The 16,595-nt window shown below is 43.1% G+C and overlaps 1 protein-coding gene across 4 annotated transcripts in view; it reads right to left on the bottom strand.

Moving 5' to 3' along the window:
- Positions 1 to 16,595, bottom strand: part of dmxl1 (Dmx like 1) — a gene marked incomplete at its 3' end in the record, with an annotated part of 327,508 nt that overhangs the window by 135,095 nt on the left and 175,818 nt on the right. For all 4 annotated transcript variants that reach the window (XM_084323717.1, XM_084323718.1, XM_084323720.1 and 1 more), the window contains exons 22-23: positions 14,490 to 14,600; positions 10,263 to 10,432 (exon numbers count right to left, since the gene is read on the bottom strand). In XM_084323717.1, coding sequence (XP_084179843.1) covers positions 10,263 to 10,432; positions 14,490 to 14,600 — 281 coding nt within the window. The remainder of the gene's footprint in view (positions 1 to 10,262; positions 10,433 to 14,489; positions 14,601 to 16,595) is intronic.

Here is a 16,595-nt window from a genome sequence, read left to right as displayed (position 1 = left end):
CGAGCTCAAATGCACTTCATGCGTTGCTTTTATTTTGTAATAATCTTTTATAGATTTTAATAATAATCGAATGCATGGTAAATGGCTGCATTTATATAGCAGCTTTTATCACAAGCGCTTTACAATTTTGTTCCTCACATTTCACCCGTTCACTCACACATTCACACACCGACGGCGGATGCAAGGTGCCAAACTGCAAGGTGTCCATCTCCGGCAGACCTGTGTCCAGAAAGGGTTCAGAGAGGACGGCATTTTGGAGATGGATTGACGGCGCGAGCCGTTTCCTGCAAATACCGTCGGGCTGTAATTGAAAAACAAAACCGACGGATGGCAAAAACTTCCATCCGCTTGTTCTCAGTGCAGCCGCTCCCTAAAGGCGCCCACATTTGATGCTGATGTGTGCAGAGAGTTTGAGAGCAGCTACGGTGTAAGTTATTGATGGTGTGACAAAAATCTCGTTTGTATAACCCAGACAGGATGGGGGTGAGACAGGAGTGAGAACTCACGTGTGCCAGAATTGCTTGCTTCTCCCTCCATCATCATCAGCACCCATCAGTGGCTGCATGTCTCTCCCTCATCCGTCTCTCCCTCATCCTTCTCTCCTCTCTCCTCACTTTGCTTTTTAAAATAATCAGCTGTAGACTGCTACATTTTCACCACTTGCTTGCTTGAATGGGTTGAATAGGAATGAGGGGTTACAGCTCTGATCCACGCCGTTTCCTCCACTAAGGATGATTTATTTATTTTTTTTACTATGCAAAGGTACCCGTTCCCTATTCCAGTCAGGGAGGCACAGAGCGTCATCACAGGCTGTAGTTTAGACATGCCTGGCAGACTCCGCTAATAGAAAGATAACACCAGAGCGTGTGTCAGAATATCATCTTACAGTACATCACATGACTGCATCTTGGTGGGCGACAGTGGCTCGGGAGGTAGAGCAGTCGTCTGGCAATCCGGAGGTTCCCGGTTCGATTCCCGCTCCTCCCGGGCAGCGTGTCGATGTGTCCTTGAGCGAGCAAGACACTTAAACCCTAATTGCTCCCGATGAGCAGGTTGGCACCTTGCATGGTTACCTCCGCCGTCGATGTGTGAATGTGTGAGTGAATGTGTGAGTGAATGGGTAAAAATGTGGAGCAAATTGTAAAGCGCTTTGGATAAAAGCGCTATATAAAAAAGCAGCTATTTACCATTTAATGAACTGTTCCATTTCACCTCCACTCACAAAAGGGGCCACTAAGTGAAATATCAACTGCACTTGACACCAATTGAATCTTTTTTATAAATTCATGAAAATGAATTGTTTTTCACAGGACCATTATGCATACACTTAAATTGACTGGCGCGTTGCACCGAATACTACGGTACTCTGTTCCGTGTGACGTATTCCCAGAGAAGCCTGCTTTTAGTGCTTTGTGGGCGGCTCTACTACGCTCACACACAAACAGAGGAGGAAGCGGACAGATCAGACCAGCATTGATTCTGCTCACAATGCCAAATACATTACAGATGAACTGCAGAGAAAATTCCCAATTTACCGCCCAACGCGTGCAAAGCTTGACCATATGTTTGTGTCTAATAAAGGTGCCGGATATCTCAAAGCTCACATGGACACAGAAAAACATAAAAAATAAATGCTGTGTGAGGCGAGAGTTTGATGGCAAAGTTGACCGAATTGATTGAAGTATGCAGCTATACAGCAAGAGAAAGAAAATAATGAAAAACTATTTTTGATGCCTCAAAATTATGTTTTGGTTTGATTTATGATATAAGATGCTTATGATACAATCATTCTAAGTATCATGTGTGTAATAAATTAGTTTTGTACACTAATTGCAAGTTATAAAAATGTGAACAAATCCGAAACTGCATAGTGTTTCGAGGCTGAGCCTCTCCTGACTGCTTCGGCCTCTCCTCTCTCATTCAGCTGAAACTCCACTGGCTCCCCATCAACCACCGAATCCCCTACAAGATCCTCCTCCTCACCTACAGATCACTGCACGAGTTGGCCCCTTCCTACCTGACCGACCTACTCCACCCCTACACGAGGCCTCCGCTCCTCCAACCTCCTCACCATCCCCCGCACCAGGCGTTCCACACTGGGAGTCCGAGCTTTCTCCGTAGCTGCCCCCAGGCTGTGGAACTCCCTCTCCCGCTCCATCCGAGGCTCTGACACCATCAACCTCTTCAAAACCCACCTAAAAACCCACCTGTTCACACTTGCCTTCACGCAACACAGCCCTGCTCCCAAGTATCCCACCCCCTTTCCCCCTAGACTCTTCTAAGATCGAGGTTTACCTGAACACATTAGATATAATAGTATAGTAATATATAGATAGAGAGAGAGAGAGAGAGAGAGAGAGAGAGAGAGAGAGAGAGAGAGAGAGAGAGAGAGAGAGAGAGATACAGAGATATAGACAGAGAGAGAGACATTTATAATAATAATTATTATTATTAAATAGAATCATTTTCTATAGGCTTGCCGTGGTAGTCAGTGATACTGGTGTCATTCTGCGTTCAGGCATCCATACTTATTGAAAAAATGCTCATATCCAAAAGTAGTAGATAGATATAGGTCATACATGTAGGTATGCACTTGTCCTAATATACTAACCTACACTGTAGCACTCAACACTTTGATGAACATTGTTACTCAGCTGATAGAGTTGTGCCCTTCCTCAATAAAGCCCATTTGAGAGGAGAGAGAAAACAGGTCTTCACCTCTTTACTTTCTACTCTACTCAGATGGTATTTACAGTACTGTACCATATCACATTACCATGTACTGTATTGCAGGGTGTTAATGCCCCTTTTGCAGCATACCATGATTACTTATATTGAGATGTTTCAGTACAGTGGATGGTACAGTATATACAGTAAAGTACAGTATATAGTACTGTAAGAAAAAGAAGCAAACCAATAACAATTTGTGGTTGTATTTCTCTAGAATGACTAGAAGACCTTCTGGGGTGGACGCCAAGCCTGTTCACACAACAGCAGGAACTTGCTGCACAGCCACATGAATTTATTTTCATTCATGAGGCTGGATTCAACCTAAGCCAAACAAGACAAATTCAAATCCAACCCTAACTAACCTTACTGTCATGCACTTGTCCTAATAAACTAACCTACACTGTAGCACTCAACACTTTGATGAACATTGTTAGTTACTCAGCTGATAGAGTTGTGCCCTTCCTGATGACTTGTCGTACAGAACTTGTAAGTCGCTTTGGATAAAAGCGTCAGCTAAATGACTAGATGTAAATGTAAGACGACGGGGTCATAATATAATTGGCCAAAGGGCAATTGTGCACGTCCCGGGGCAGCGCAGGGGAAATATCACATTGTGTGCTGCCATAAGCCTTCAGGGTATTCTTGTTTACCAGAGAGGAGATCCGGTACAAGAATCTAGTTTGTTGGTTGACTTTTTTTTATTACATTGGATGCCATTTTGTCACAGGAAAGATTTGCCTCTAGGATGAAACCTAGGTATGTAATTTCATCTTTCCTTGTGACAATATTGTCACCCACTGTACAATCATTGTGTGTATCACTATATAAAAAAAATGAAAAAAACACAACTGGAATAGAATATCACACAATTTACAGTAGTATCATGAGGTGCGTGTGTTTCTGTGTGTGTGTGTCTGTGTCTGTCTGTGTATGTGTGTATGTGTGTGTGTATGTGTCTGTGAAACATACGTGTCTTGTACTCATTTACCTCACTAAATACAGCAATGTGTAACTGTAGATTTCAAATGGCTGTGCAAATAGTGTATAGTGCTGTCTTGAGCATTTCCAGAAAGTGTCACCAAGATCAAATTGTTTTGTTTTGACAATGTAAACGTATGTTTCCCATGTCAATAAAGCCCATTTGAATCAATATATATATAAATATGAGAGAGCGAGAGAGCGAGAGAGAGAGAAGCATAGAGAGGAGAGGGAGATAGAGCGAGCGAGAGCGAGAGCGCGAGAGAGAGAGAGGCGACGTCATCTTTCCTTCACAAAGCGCATCGATGCGTAAGCTGTCAACTAAAGCAGTCAGTGTTTAGACAGCGCGGGCGGGTGACCAAAACACCAAACTCGTCACACAGCAGCCAGTGGCTGATACTGTAGTTCACGTAGTCCACTTGAATGAACTGCGAGAGATAATTCATAACTCATATACACACACGCACTCTGCCATACAGTACTTAATGTTTTAGCGCGACGTGGGTATACAGGACTGGCGAGGATGAAAAGCATGTTATTGGAACCGCTGCTGCGGAGTTTCTGTTGCACATAGAAGCAGACTCGACATGAGTTGTTACAGAGCTGGTCCACGCTGCGTCTCAGCGCACACACACACATATATCTGTTTTTAAGAATTTGGATGGGGGGTAGAGAGTCTCTGATACCTCTCACCTCTGCAGGGTCTAACACCTATTCACAGCGCACACGCTTCTCTTGTGTGTGTGCGCGCGTGCGTGTATGTGCGTTTCGTGACGCGCTGTAGTTCTCTGGCAAACGGAGATAATTACAATCATACCATCTAGCAAGAATTAAACGTATTTACAAGTCGTATTACGTTTAGCAAGTAAGGAGACATATATAGTACATGTCAAAGCACTCGAAATTGTCATTTTTCTATTTTTACAGATTTCTGAAAAGCGCGACTTCCAGAGCATTTATGAGTCATTCTAATTATTTTGTTCTCCGCCGACGGGTTCAAAGCTCCAGCGTGACCCCTAAGGGTAAGCTACCGATCCCGCTGTTAATTTTTTTCCTGTTACCGTTTCGTCCAATTGGACAGCACCTTGCCTCATTATTATTATAATATTATTATCTCCTGTAAAGTGTCCTCGAGTCTGAGAGAAAGGCGCTTCTCTCTATAAATTAAATATATTATTATTATTATTATTATTATTATTATTATTATTATAGTGCACTTTTAAATTAGTATCTTTGTGAGGTTACTGTTTTATAATTACATTGAAAAGATACAAAGATATATTTTTTAAAGCTGGATTTTCTAATACAGAAGAGGAATTATTTAGAACATTAATTCGTATTTCGTTATTTACTTTGTCCAGTAAGACTTGAAGAGCTATTATTTTGTTATAGGTTGATTTAGTTGTTAGAGCTATTGATTTCACATCCAGGCGACGTCACAAAAGGTTTCCCCTAGGGATGTCCGATATTATCGGCCTAGTACCGATATTATCGGCCGATATTGGCATTAAAATGTTTACATTTATTTAACCTTTATTTACCCAGGCAAGCAAGTAAGAACAAATTCTTATTTTAGTTATTGTGAAAAGTATGCATAATGTTGTGTTTTTGGGGGGGGGGGGAATCCCGCATATATCGGTATCGGTTGATATCGGTATTGGAAATTAAGAGTTGGACAATATCGGTATATCGGTAAAAAAGCCAATATCGAACATCCCTAGTTTCCCCTTTTGTGAACCTGCTTTAATGCCTGACCCCCCCCCCCCCCTCACCTTCTACACACCTGCTTTAATGCATGACCCCTGACCTCCTCACCTTCTACACACACCTGCTTTAATGCATGACCCCTGACCTCCTCACCTTCTACACACCTGCTTTAATGCATGACCCCTGACCTCCTCACCTTCTACACACACCTGCTTTAATGCATGACCCCTGACCTCCTCACCTTCTACACACCTGCTTTAATGCCTGACCCCTCACCTTCTACACACACCTGCTTTAATGTCTGACCCCTGACCCCTCACCTTCTACACACACCTGCTTTAATGTCTGACCCCTGACCCCTCACATTCTACACACACCTGCTTTAATGTCTGACCCCTGACCTCCTCACCTTCTACACACACCTGCTTTAATGTCTGACCCCTGACCCCTCACCTTCTACACACACCTGCTTTAATGTCTGACCCTCCTCACCTTCTACACACACCTGCTTTAATGCCTGACCCCTGACCTCCTCACCTTCTACACACACCTGCTTTAATGCCTGACCCCTGACCTCCTCACCTTCTACACACCTGCTTTAATGCCTGACCCCTGACCTCATCACCTTCTACACACCTGCTTTAATGACTGACCCCTCACCTTCTACACACACCTGCTTTAATGTCTGACCCCTGACCCCTCACCTTCTACACACACCTGCTTTAATGTCTGACCCCTGACCCCTCACCTTCTACACACACCTGCTTTAATGTCTGACCCCTGACCCCTCACCTTCTACACACACCTGCTTTAATGTCTGACCCCTGACCTTCTACACACAACTGCTTTAATGCCTGACCCCTCACCTTCTAGACACACCTGCTTTAATGCCTGACCCCTCACCTTCTAGACACACCTGCTTTAATGCCTGACCCCTGACCCCTCACCTTCTACACACACCTGCTTTAATGCCTGACCCCTGACCCCTCACCTTCTAGACACACCTGCTTTAATGCCTGACCCCTCACCTTCTAGACACACCTGCTTTAATGCCTGACCCTCCTCACCTGCTACACACACCTGCTTTAATGTCTGACCCCTGACCCCTCACCTTCTACACACACCTGCTTTAATGTCTGACCCCTGACCTTCTACACACACCTGCTTTAATGTCTGACCCCTCACCTGCTCACCTTCTACACACACCTGCTTTAACACTTAAATTTACATTTACATTTAGTCATTTAGCTGACGCTTTTATCCAAAGCGACAGTTGTACCCTTCCTGATGACCCATCAGCTGAGTAACAATATTCATCAAAGTGTTGCGTGTTACAGTGTAGGTTAGTTTATTAGGACAGTGCATAGGGTTAGATTTTATTTTTTTATTTTCTTATTATTATTTCAGGTTGAAGAAGTGCGTCTTTAGTTGTTGTGAAGGATCAGATTAAACCGAATATATATATTTATTTATGGATATATATTTAATAGTATTTGTATATCGTTTGATATCCCTTGTATATTCCTTGTACATATACACTGAATATCCCTTTAGTCTACTAACAGCCCATAATAGTTTCATTCTACCATTGGACAAGAACCTGGCGCCAGCAGCCAAGCCCCTTGGTTCAAGTTCAATCGTGCCGACGAACATGTCGTTACAAGCCCGGTTCCGCGTAGGAATACGTCTGGCGAAATACGAATGGTACTATTTGTTCACAGCGCATATATATATGGCGCAAGTAAAGTAGAACTTTTTTTTAGTCCATTAGTCCTTTACCCTCCAACCTAGTAACAGACGTGAAGCCTCACCCACGAGCCACGTGTGGTGCAGTATGGCCTACTTGGCCTCAGAATAGGCATTGAGACATCGTGTGGATTAATAGTTGAATTGTCATAGTTTGGCACTATACCGTCGAGTGGGACGTATTTCTATTAAGTTAATAATAGTCTATTATGTATGGTGCATCGTTCGGTTAGAGCTATAAAGTGAGCAGTACCCCCATCGTTCCTGACGTTATCTGGAGTCTTAACCAGGCTGGGCAGACCACGTGTGGTGCTTTCATCCGAGGAGTTCTGGGCCAGGACGAGTGGACCTGTACATTGGATTACTTTACCCGGACGACGGCGAGCCCTACACGGCTTGGATTATCTACTTGCTTTGGGTGCTTTGATTATGCCATGGATAACAGCCAACACTGCTGAGTGTTGGAACTACCCCCGAGAGGAGTCCAGGTGAGACGGCGCTCTACCCCGAGTGAGGTCGCCTCACGTCTCTTCGTTGTGGACCGGCAGCTACCGTCTACAAGAGGGCCCAGCTGTATTCATCTGTGGACCGAGGTTCTGTGGGCACCGTGTTCAGCACTCTGAATTCTCCCAAGAAATCGTTGGCCAGATGGGATATCGCCGGCGGCTCTCCTAACCCCCCCCCCCTACTGACTTACAACCAGCGGGACCCCCCTTTAGTGTATCCAGCTATAATCATTTAAGTACCATCGCTATAGTTCCCTAAAGAACCAGGTTGTATACTTGCTCCCTGCGTAACCAGAGATTGGACATTCAATGTTGATTTGCCTACGAATACTCATTTGCCTTACAAGTGCATTCAAATCATAAATGTCATTAAGTGAACGTTGTATAATTATACCCTTTGCTATATAAAATATTCGATTTATACATTTGTGTGGACTTCGTTTCATCAGGTGGGAAAGTGTTCATCATATCTACATCATGTACTGTGTGGCCAGTAGTTAAAGTACATACTCGGTAGTGGTTTAATGATACCATACTTATCAATACAGTCAGGGAATTGTACCCCTCAGTTACATTAGTCGACGGCGAAAGATTGGACGGGATTCGGCTGTCCTAACTGGGGTGGGTAGTTCATTCCACCATTGTGGGGCAAGGACTGAGAATAGGCGGCTTCTCTTTGATGACCCTCCCGGAGCTTGGATAGGAGTAGGTCTGAGGCGGCCAGAAGATGCAGAGCGTAGGGCGGGAGCGGTTCCCTTTGCCGCACGGTATGCTAGGTTGAGGGCCTTGAAGCGGATACGTGCAGCAATGGGGAGCCAGTGCAGGTCCCTAAGAAGTGGGGTGACATGGGCCGACTTTGGTAGTTTGAGATCAGGCGGGCCGCTGCGTTTTGAATGAGTTGAAGAGGCTTGGTGGCAGTGGCCGGGAGGCCAGCTAGCAGTGCGTTGCAGTAGTCGAGGCGGGAGATGACTGTTGATTGGACGAGGAGTTGGGTGGCTTCTTTTGTCAGGAAGGGGCGGATCCTTCTGACATTGCTCAGAAGGAATCTGCAGGTTCTGGTTGTCGCTGCGATGTGAGCAGAGAAGTTCAACTGGTCGCGGAGGCACTTTGAGTGCCGGTGACGTGTTATGTCGTCTTTTCATGCCCCCCGTTGAGTGCCTACGACGCAAATTGTCGTTTGATTTTTTTATTAGCGATCTGAATTCATATTTCATCAACAGAGTCTCCCGTTGGTACAGCAGCCCCTGTAGGATCTCCGATGGGAAAATACCGCCCCCTATCGTCTATCCCTGTGTAACTGCAGGCCATTCGATCATACTGGTGGATCTGTGGAGGGGGAGCCTCCTCGCTCCACTATGCTGGCAAGCCGTCTGATGATGAGGGAAGTGATCACGAGTTGGAAAGCAGCCTGGAATATATATTTACAGCAGCCAATAATCAAACAATAAACGCGATCGATATTTGGAATGGCGATCAGGAATTGGAATAATCTTTTTGGAGAACATCTGATCTAAGGTAAGGAGTCTATGTTACCAGTTTTAGGATAATCAGAGCTGTATTCACCGAGATAACAGCGTGTCCCGTATGTGTATATGTGTGTGTGTGTGTGATGTTGAGGAAATGAGGTAATCGATTTCTCAGCTCGCTTCTATAGCGTGCATAAGTACACATATACTATCGATAATCTAGCGTTTATTTGAAAACGATTCATAAATAGGCAGACAAATGACAACGTGTCTAGTGTATTCAAGAATATTCCAATAAATGCCGTTTATGAGGGAATCTTTCTATTTTCCGGAAATTTTCGAGAAAACGATAGCTTTTCGAAATGCTATAAAAAGGATATGAACCGATTAAAAAACAATCCGTTTCGACAATGTTGACTGCAAACAAGTCATTGATAAGCGACGGGCAGATTAGACACATAGCCATAATTTAAAACATAGATTATGCGTTTTTAGCGCCAACATTGAAGTGGATGATGGCACTCAAGGACATTAATAAACGTTATGGCTGGCACTGAAAGTGTTAATGCCTGACTCATGTCCCCCTAGGGGTGGGAATCACCAGAGGCCTCACGATACGATATTATCACGATTCAAAATATGTTGTGATATGCTGAGTATTGCAATATTAATATTGCGATATATTGCGATTTATTACCTTTTTTCAACAGCAAAGTAAAACTTTGTCAACATGTTTTATCTAATAAAATAACATTTTCAGTCTGTTCTTCAATCTCATCTCACTTCAATCATTTTTATTGCAGCAAATGGAATTTTCTCAAGCAGACAGATGTCAACACTGTAATCTGTGTTGCATGTACCTGACAAACTGAACTGTTTGTATTAGTCATATTCCAACTTAACCGAATGCACACATGTGTGTGTGTGTGTGTGTGTGTGTACCATTACAGGTATTGAAATGAACAATGCAACTTTCCTAAAACAAAACATTTAATAAAAAAAAAGAAGAAAAAGGGATATTAAGAAATGTGCATAATAAAATATCGATACTTGGCGTCCTTGTATCGATACAGTATCATCGCGCAAAGTATCGCAATACTATACTGTATGGATATTTCCCCGCCCTCACCTTCTCGATGCATCTGCGCAGCTTGTTGGAGCTGCGGAGCCACCAGCCCAGACCCATGGAGCGCAGCTCCGGCCAGGTGGGCTCTCCTCTGTGGAGCGCAGGCAGCAGGTTCAGCAGCTCCTCCTCCGCCTCAGAGTGGAACGCCCACGCATAGTGACACGTGGACAGGCCTGGGGGGGGGGGGGGGTAGGAGAAGAGAGGAGGGGAGAGGAGAGGGGGAGGGAGACGAGGTGAGGAGAAGAGAGACGAGGAGGAGAGATGAGGAGAGGAGAGTACAGGAGAGGAGGAGAGGAGAGGAGAGATGAGGAGAGGAGAGATGAGGAGGAGAGGAGAGGGGAGGAGGAGAAGAGAGGAGAGACGAGGAGGAGAGGAGAGGAGAGGAAGAGAGGAGAGATGAGGAGGAGAGGAGAGATGAGGAGAGGAGGAGAGGAGAGATGAGGAGAGGAGAGATGAGGAGGAGAGGAGAGACGAGGAGGAGAGGAGACGAGATGGGGAGGGGAGATGAGGAGGAGAGGAGAGGAGGAGATAGAGAGGAGGAGGAGAGGAGAGGAGGAGATAGAGAGGAGGAGAGGAGAGGGGAGACGAGGAGGAGAGGAGAGACAAGGAGAGGAGAGACGAGGAGGAGAGGAGACGAGATGGGGAGGGGAGATGAGGAGGAGGAGAGGGGAGGAGGAGAGATGATGAGAGGGGAGGAGAGATGAGGAGAGGACATATGAGGAGAGGAGAGATGAGGAGAGGGGGAGGAGGAGAGGAGAGATGAGGAGGAGAGGAGATATGAGGAGAGGGGAGATGAGGAGAGGGGAGGAGGATGATTATATATTTTCATGTTTTACCGTATATATATATATATATCCACATGTGTCTGTACATACCTGCATATAATCCTTGATACATATCTGTGGATACTATATCTATAACTGTACATATCCCTTACCTACTCTTACTAGTTACGCTGCTGGCCAGTATGACTTACTAGCGTAGTGTCATTATACATGTTAACTAGGGGTGGGAATCACCAGAGGCCTCACGATACGATACTATCACGATACTTAAGTCACGATACGATAGTATTGCGATTCAAAATATATTGCAATATGCTTGAGTATTGCGATAATGTTGCGATATATTGCGATTTATTAGCTTTTTTCAACAGCAAAGTAAAACTTTGTCAACATGTTTTATCTAATAATAATAATAATAATAACTTTATTTGTATAGCACTTTTCATACAGAGGTTGCAGTTCAAAGTGCTTCACAACAGTAAAATATACAGGCATGCGCGAGCATAGCAAGGTATGGTAAATCACAGTGTTTCACATTAGGATCTAGCATCCCAATAGGCTGTTTACAGTTTCATTCAGTAATACAAATAATAAAATAGTTTAAAATGATTAAGTTTAAAAATAGTCTAAAAATTATAAAATAGAACGGACATACAACAGTAAAAAATACAGGCATAAGCGAGCATAAAAATTTAAAATGTAAATAGCAAGGTTACAGTAAAATAGAACGGACATACAACAGGGTATTTGACATACACCAGCACAGTGTTTCACATTAGGATCTAGCATCCCAATAGGCTCTCTGTTTACAGTTTGATTCAGTAATACAAATAATAAAAATTGTTTAAAATGATTCAGTTTAAAAAATAGTCATCAGTAACAAGTAAAAAGTGTGATAACAGACACATGAATTTGATAGGCAGTGTATAAAAGTAGGCAGGGTAAGAATAGTGCAGGTAAGTACAATTTGTGTCGGGATATCCCTGATGTTTCTATAATAATATTTCCCCTTGCCACTAGGTGGTAGCAGATATCTATCTTCAAATATTTGCCTGCATTACCCCACAGTGAAATGCCTGAGAAAAGAGAGGTTTTAAGCTGTCTTTTAAAGATGTCTAGCGAGTTGGCTTCTCTGATGTTTTGGGGTCGTTTGTTCCACAGTTTTGGGGCATAGTTGATAAAGGCTGCATTACCGATCCTCTTTTGACTGTTTCTGGGAGCCTCTAGTAGTCCAGCAGCTGATGATCACAGTGTTCTTGCTGGTGTGTAATTTATTAGAGTGTTGGCGATGTAGCTAGGTCCCTGTCCATTTAGAGCTTTGTATGTAAGGAGAAGGACTTTAAAGTCAATTCTAAATGTTACAGGAAGCCAGTGTAAAGCAGATAAGACTGGACTAATGTGCTCTCTCCTTTTGGTTCTAGTTAGCAATCGGGCTGCAGAGTTTTGGATTAGCTGAAGCCTCTGTGGTTTTCTTAGGGAGACCTGTGAAAAGTGCATTACAGTAGTCTAACCGGCTAGATATGAATGCATGAGTTAGCTTCTCAGCATCGTTCTGATTAATAAATAGTCGTACTTTTGCTATATTTCTGAGATGGAAGAACAATGTTTTCGTCACTTTGCTAATATGAGAATTGAAGTTCAGTTCTGAATCTATGATAACCCCGAGACTAGTGACCTCAGATTTGATCCAAGGGGTTAGGTTCTTTATTAATGTTTCTTTTTTAGTTTTGGGGCCGATAATTAGAATTTCAGTTTTGTTCTCGTTTAGTTTCAGGAAGTTCTTAATCATCCATTTATTTATTGCCAGTAAGCAGTCTGTAATGGAGCTAATCGCTGTATCATTTGGTTCAGCAGATATGTACAGTTGTGTATCATCCGCATAGCTATGGAAATCTACATTATGTTCTCTGATGATATCACCCAGCGGTAACATGTAAAGGGAGAAGAGTAAAGGACCTAAGAAACTCCCTTGTGCAACTCCATAGTTGTTGTCGTATATATCAGACATGTGATCTCCTAGTTTAACATAAAATAAAATAAAATAAAGTTTTCAGTCTGTTCCAGCGTTTCCGTTAGCCGGTAATTACCGGTATTTGGCCGGCAAAATCTGTTGAAGTCCGACATATTTAATCTCTCCGGTCATAGTGTCCGGTGAAAATAGTTCCCTCTGGGCACAGTTTGATTATTTGAATTGTATTTGGATGGGCTGGAGTTGGGTGGCCGATGGAATGAACGAAACAATCATTGCGTTTGTTGTCGTTGCTTCGCTCAGCGAGAGCTTGCTGCTGGATTTGCGGAAGGCATGCAGCTGCAGACCCACAGAACCCACCAGCTTTGCTGGCACAGTGCGGTCCCCAGACCTGGAAAGCTGCTCTGCGGGTCTGCAGCTGGATGCTTCTTGCAAACTAACTGCTGCCGGCTCGCGCTGATAACAGCTTTCATTGTTGGACCGGCTGCTTGGTGGAGCAACGATGAAACGAATGTAATGAATCGTTCGTCGCATGGGCTATTTAATTTTGGCCTGTTTTGGTACGGTTCGGGTGATCAAGTTGTGCTTGGAGGGAGTTGTTTTCACCGGACATTATGACCAGCACCAAGTCGTTGGGAGGTGGAGAAATACATCACGCAAACCCGGCCACGATAACGTTGCCGTCTCTCTCTGCAAAATTTCTCAGTTCTTCGCTTGATATAATTAATACAAATGTCCAATATAACGGAATTCGTTAGCTCATAAAAATGTGATTATAACAGACTGCTGTTTAGTGTCGGACCGACTGCCCACATACGCGGTCTATTTTATTTCAAGTCAGCAGCAGCACGGAGTATCGAGGGACTTATTTTATTTGGAATATATTAATGACTGTATACGCAAAAGTAGCCTAGTTTTAAATAATAATATTATAAATCTACATGCCTTGAGGATGACATTCTTTATATAGTCTGCCTATAAATTGTTTTAAAGCTCAATAAACTATGACCGGAATTAATCTCATTTGTCCGGTAGATTGAAATCTTGCAGGTCACGGAGACCGGCAACAATTTTTTCTAACGGAAACCCTGGTCTGTTCATCTCACTTCAATCATTTTTATGGCAGAACATGGTATTTTCTCAAGCAGACAGATGTAAACACTGTAATCTGTGTTCGATGTACCTGAAAAACTGAACTGTTTGTAATACAGTCATATTCCAACTTAACTGAATGCACACGTGTGTGGACTACTGTACTATTACAGGTATTGAAATGAACAATGCAACTTCCTTATACAAAAAAAAATATATATATATATATATATATATATATATATATATTTGCATAATAAAATATCGATACTTGGCGTCCTTGTATCGATACAGTATCGCCACGCAAAGTATCGCGATACTATACTGTTTGGATATTTCCCCCCACCACTAATGTTAACACCTCTGTAGGTATCAGGACTGTACCTTGGCGGAGCAGCTGGGCTCTGTGCGCTGGAGGCAGAGAGGTGGACAGGAAGGTGTGGAGCCTGACGGCCAGGAGGAACTTCAGACCACAGTCGTCCAGTGTCTCTCCACCTGGATACATGAAGAACAAACACAATCCATGAAGAAGAACAAACACAATCCATGAAGAAGAACAAACACAATCCATGAAGAAGAAGCACAATCCATGAAGAAGAAGAAACACAATCCATGAAGAAGAAGAAACACAATCCATGAAGAAACACAATCCATGAAGAAGAAACACAATCCACGAAGAAGAAACACAATCCATGAAGAAGAAACACAATCCATGAAGAAGAAGAAACACAATCCATGACGAAGAAACACAATCCATGAAGGAACACAATCCATGAAGAAGAAGAAACGCAATCCATGAAGAAGAAGAAACACAATCCATGAAGAAGAAACACAATCCATGAAGAAGCAACACAATCCATGAAGCAACACAACCGTTATCCATCATCTCAGACACACACGGACACAATGATGGGAATGGTGTGATGATTTATTTTGCATTTATTTTAAATTTGTTGGACCTCATGGTGTTCTTGTTTTGTTCTTGACTTATTGTGATGTTTCTTCTTGACTTGTTTAAAGAAGACGTGTCCGGCCCGCCTGTTACTGTTCCGCAACTGTAGCTACTTCCGGGGTAGGCCTGATTGGCCCCGACAGGCACGTGACCGAAACTATGCCTAACCTTAACCTTAACCATGCCTAACCTTAACCATAAGGCATAACCAACTCCGAAAGAATATTGCCATTCTCTAAGACAAACTCTAACCTTAACCAGCTCCTTAACAGCGCCTAAACTTAACCTTTCTAACCATAACCAACTCCGAAACAATGCCTAACCTTAACCAACTCCGAAACAATGCTTAACCCCCTGAGGTCTAGAGTTTCTAGCTCCACCTTCTCAGAATATTCTCTTTTTTTTTTGTTACATAATGTAAAATTACAGATTCATACCTTCAAAATAAGCCATCAATTGTCAAATTTGAGACGATAGTTTTCAATCAATGTCCTATCAAACATTCTGGTACAGTCATTACCAATTTGCAGCAGGAGCCTCTGAAGAGAATTCAGTGAATTCAGCTAATGATAAGGGAACTACACTCCTTCCCAGAATGCAATGTGATGTCAATGTCAATGACTAATTCACACCATGAAACAAAGGCCCAGCAGGGAACAATTACGGCTGAATGGGGGTATAGTGTGACTGATCAATACAGGCAGGCCTACAGCAACACACACTTTGATTTGATGCCATGCATACACACATAGATAGACAGAGGTTTAGATATTTAGATAGATATATAATAGTAATATAATAGAAAGAGAGAGAGAGAGAAAGAAAGAAAGAAAGAAAGAAAGAAAGAAAGAAAGAAAGAAAGAAAGAAAGAAAGAAAGAAAGAAAGAAAGAAAGAAAGAAAGAAGAGATAGAGGGAGAGAGGGGGAGAGAGAGGGATATAGAGGAAGAGAAAGAAAGAGGGAGATACAGAGGAGAGATGGAGGGAGAGAGAGGGAGATATAGATAGACATGAAACCTAGGTATGTAATTTCATCTTTCATTGTGACAATATTGTCACCCACTGTACAAGACTGTACAAGAAATTCCTTCTGTAATGTACTGATTTCTTTTGATTTCTCTGTTTGAGAGAGAGAGAGAGTGTGTGTGTGTGCAGGGGAGTAGCTGGGGGGGGGGGGGGGTGTTAGGATGATTCCAAGGGCCCAGCAAATGCCCAACATTTTTTTATAGATTGGGGGCCCCACATTTTTTAATAGATTGGGGGCCCACAAATTGATTCTTTCATGGGGCCCAGAATCTCCAGCTACGCCCCTGTGAGCGCACCTTTCTACTCCAGAGAGCTGTCATCACCGTGATGCGCGCTTGAATGAACTGCGAGATAACTCATAACTCGTACACACGCACTCTGTCTCTGCCATACAGTAGTTATGTTGTTTTAGCGCGACGTGGGTATATACACGGGCGAGGATGAAGACTATGTTAGACTACTTTTAATACATAAATTAACGTTCCGTCGGGTCCCGTGTATTCTCGAGAATGAT

Source organism: Notolepis coatsorum (assembly GCF_963971535.1).
Source record: "Notolepis coatsorum genome assembly, chromosome: 10".
NCBI classification, from domain to species: Eukaryota; Metazoa; Chordata; class Actinopteri; order Aulopiformes; family Paralepididae; genus Notolepis; species Notolepis coatsorum.
This window is presented reverse-complemented; position numbering and strand designations above follow the sequence as displayed.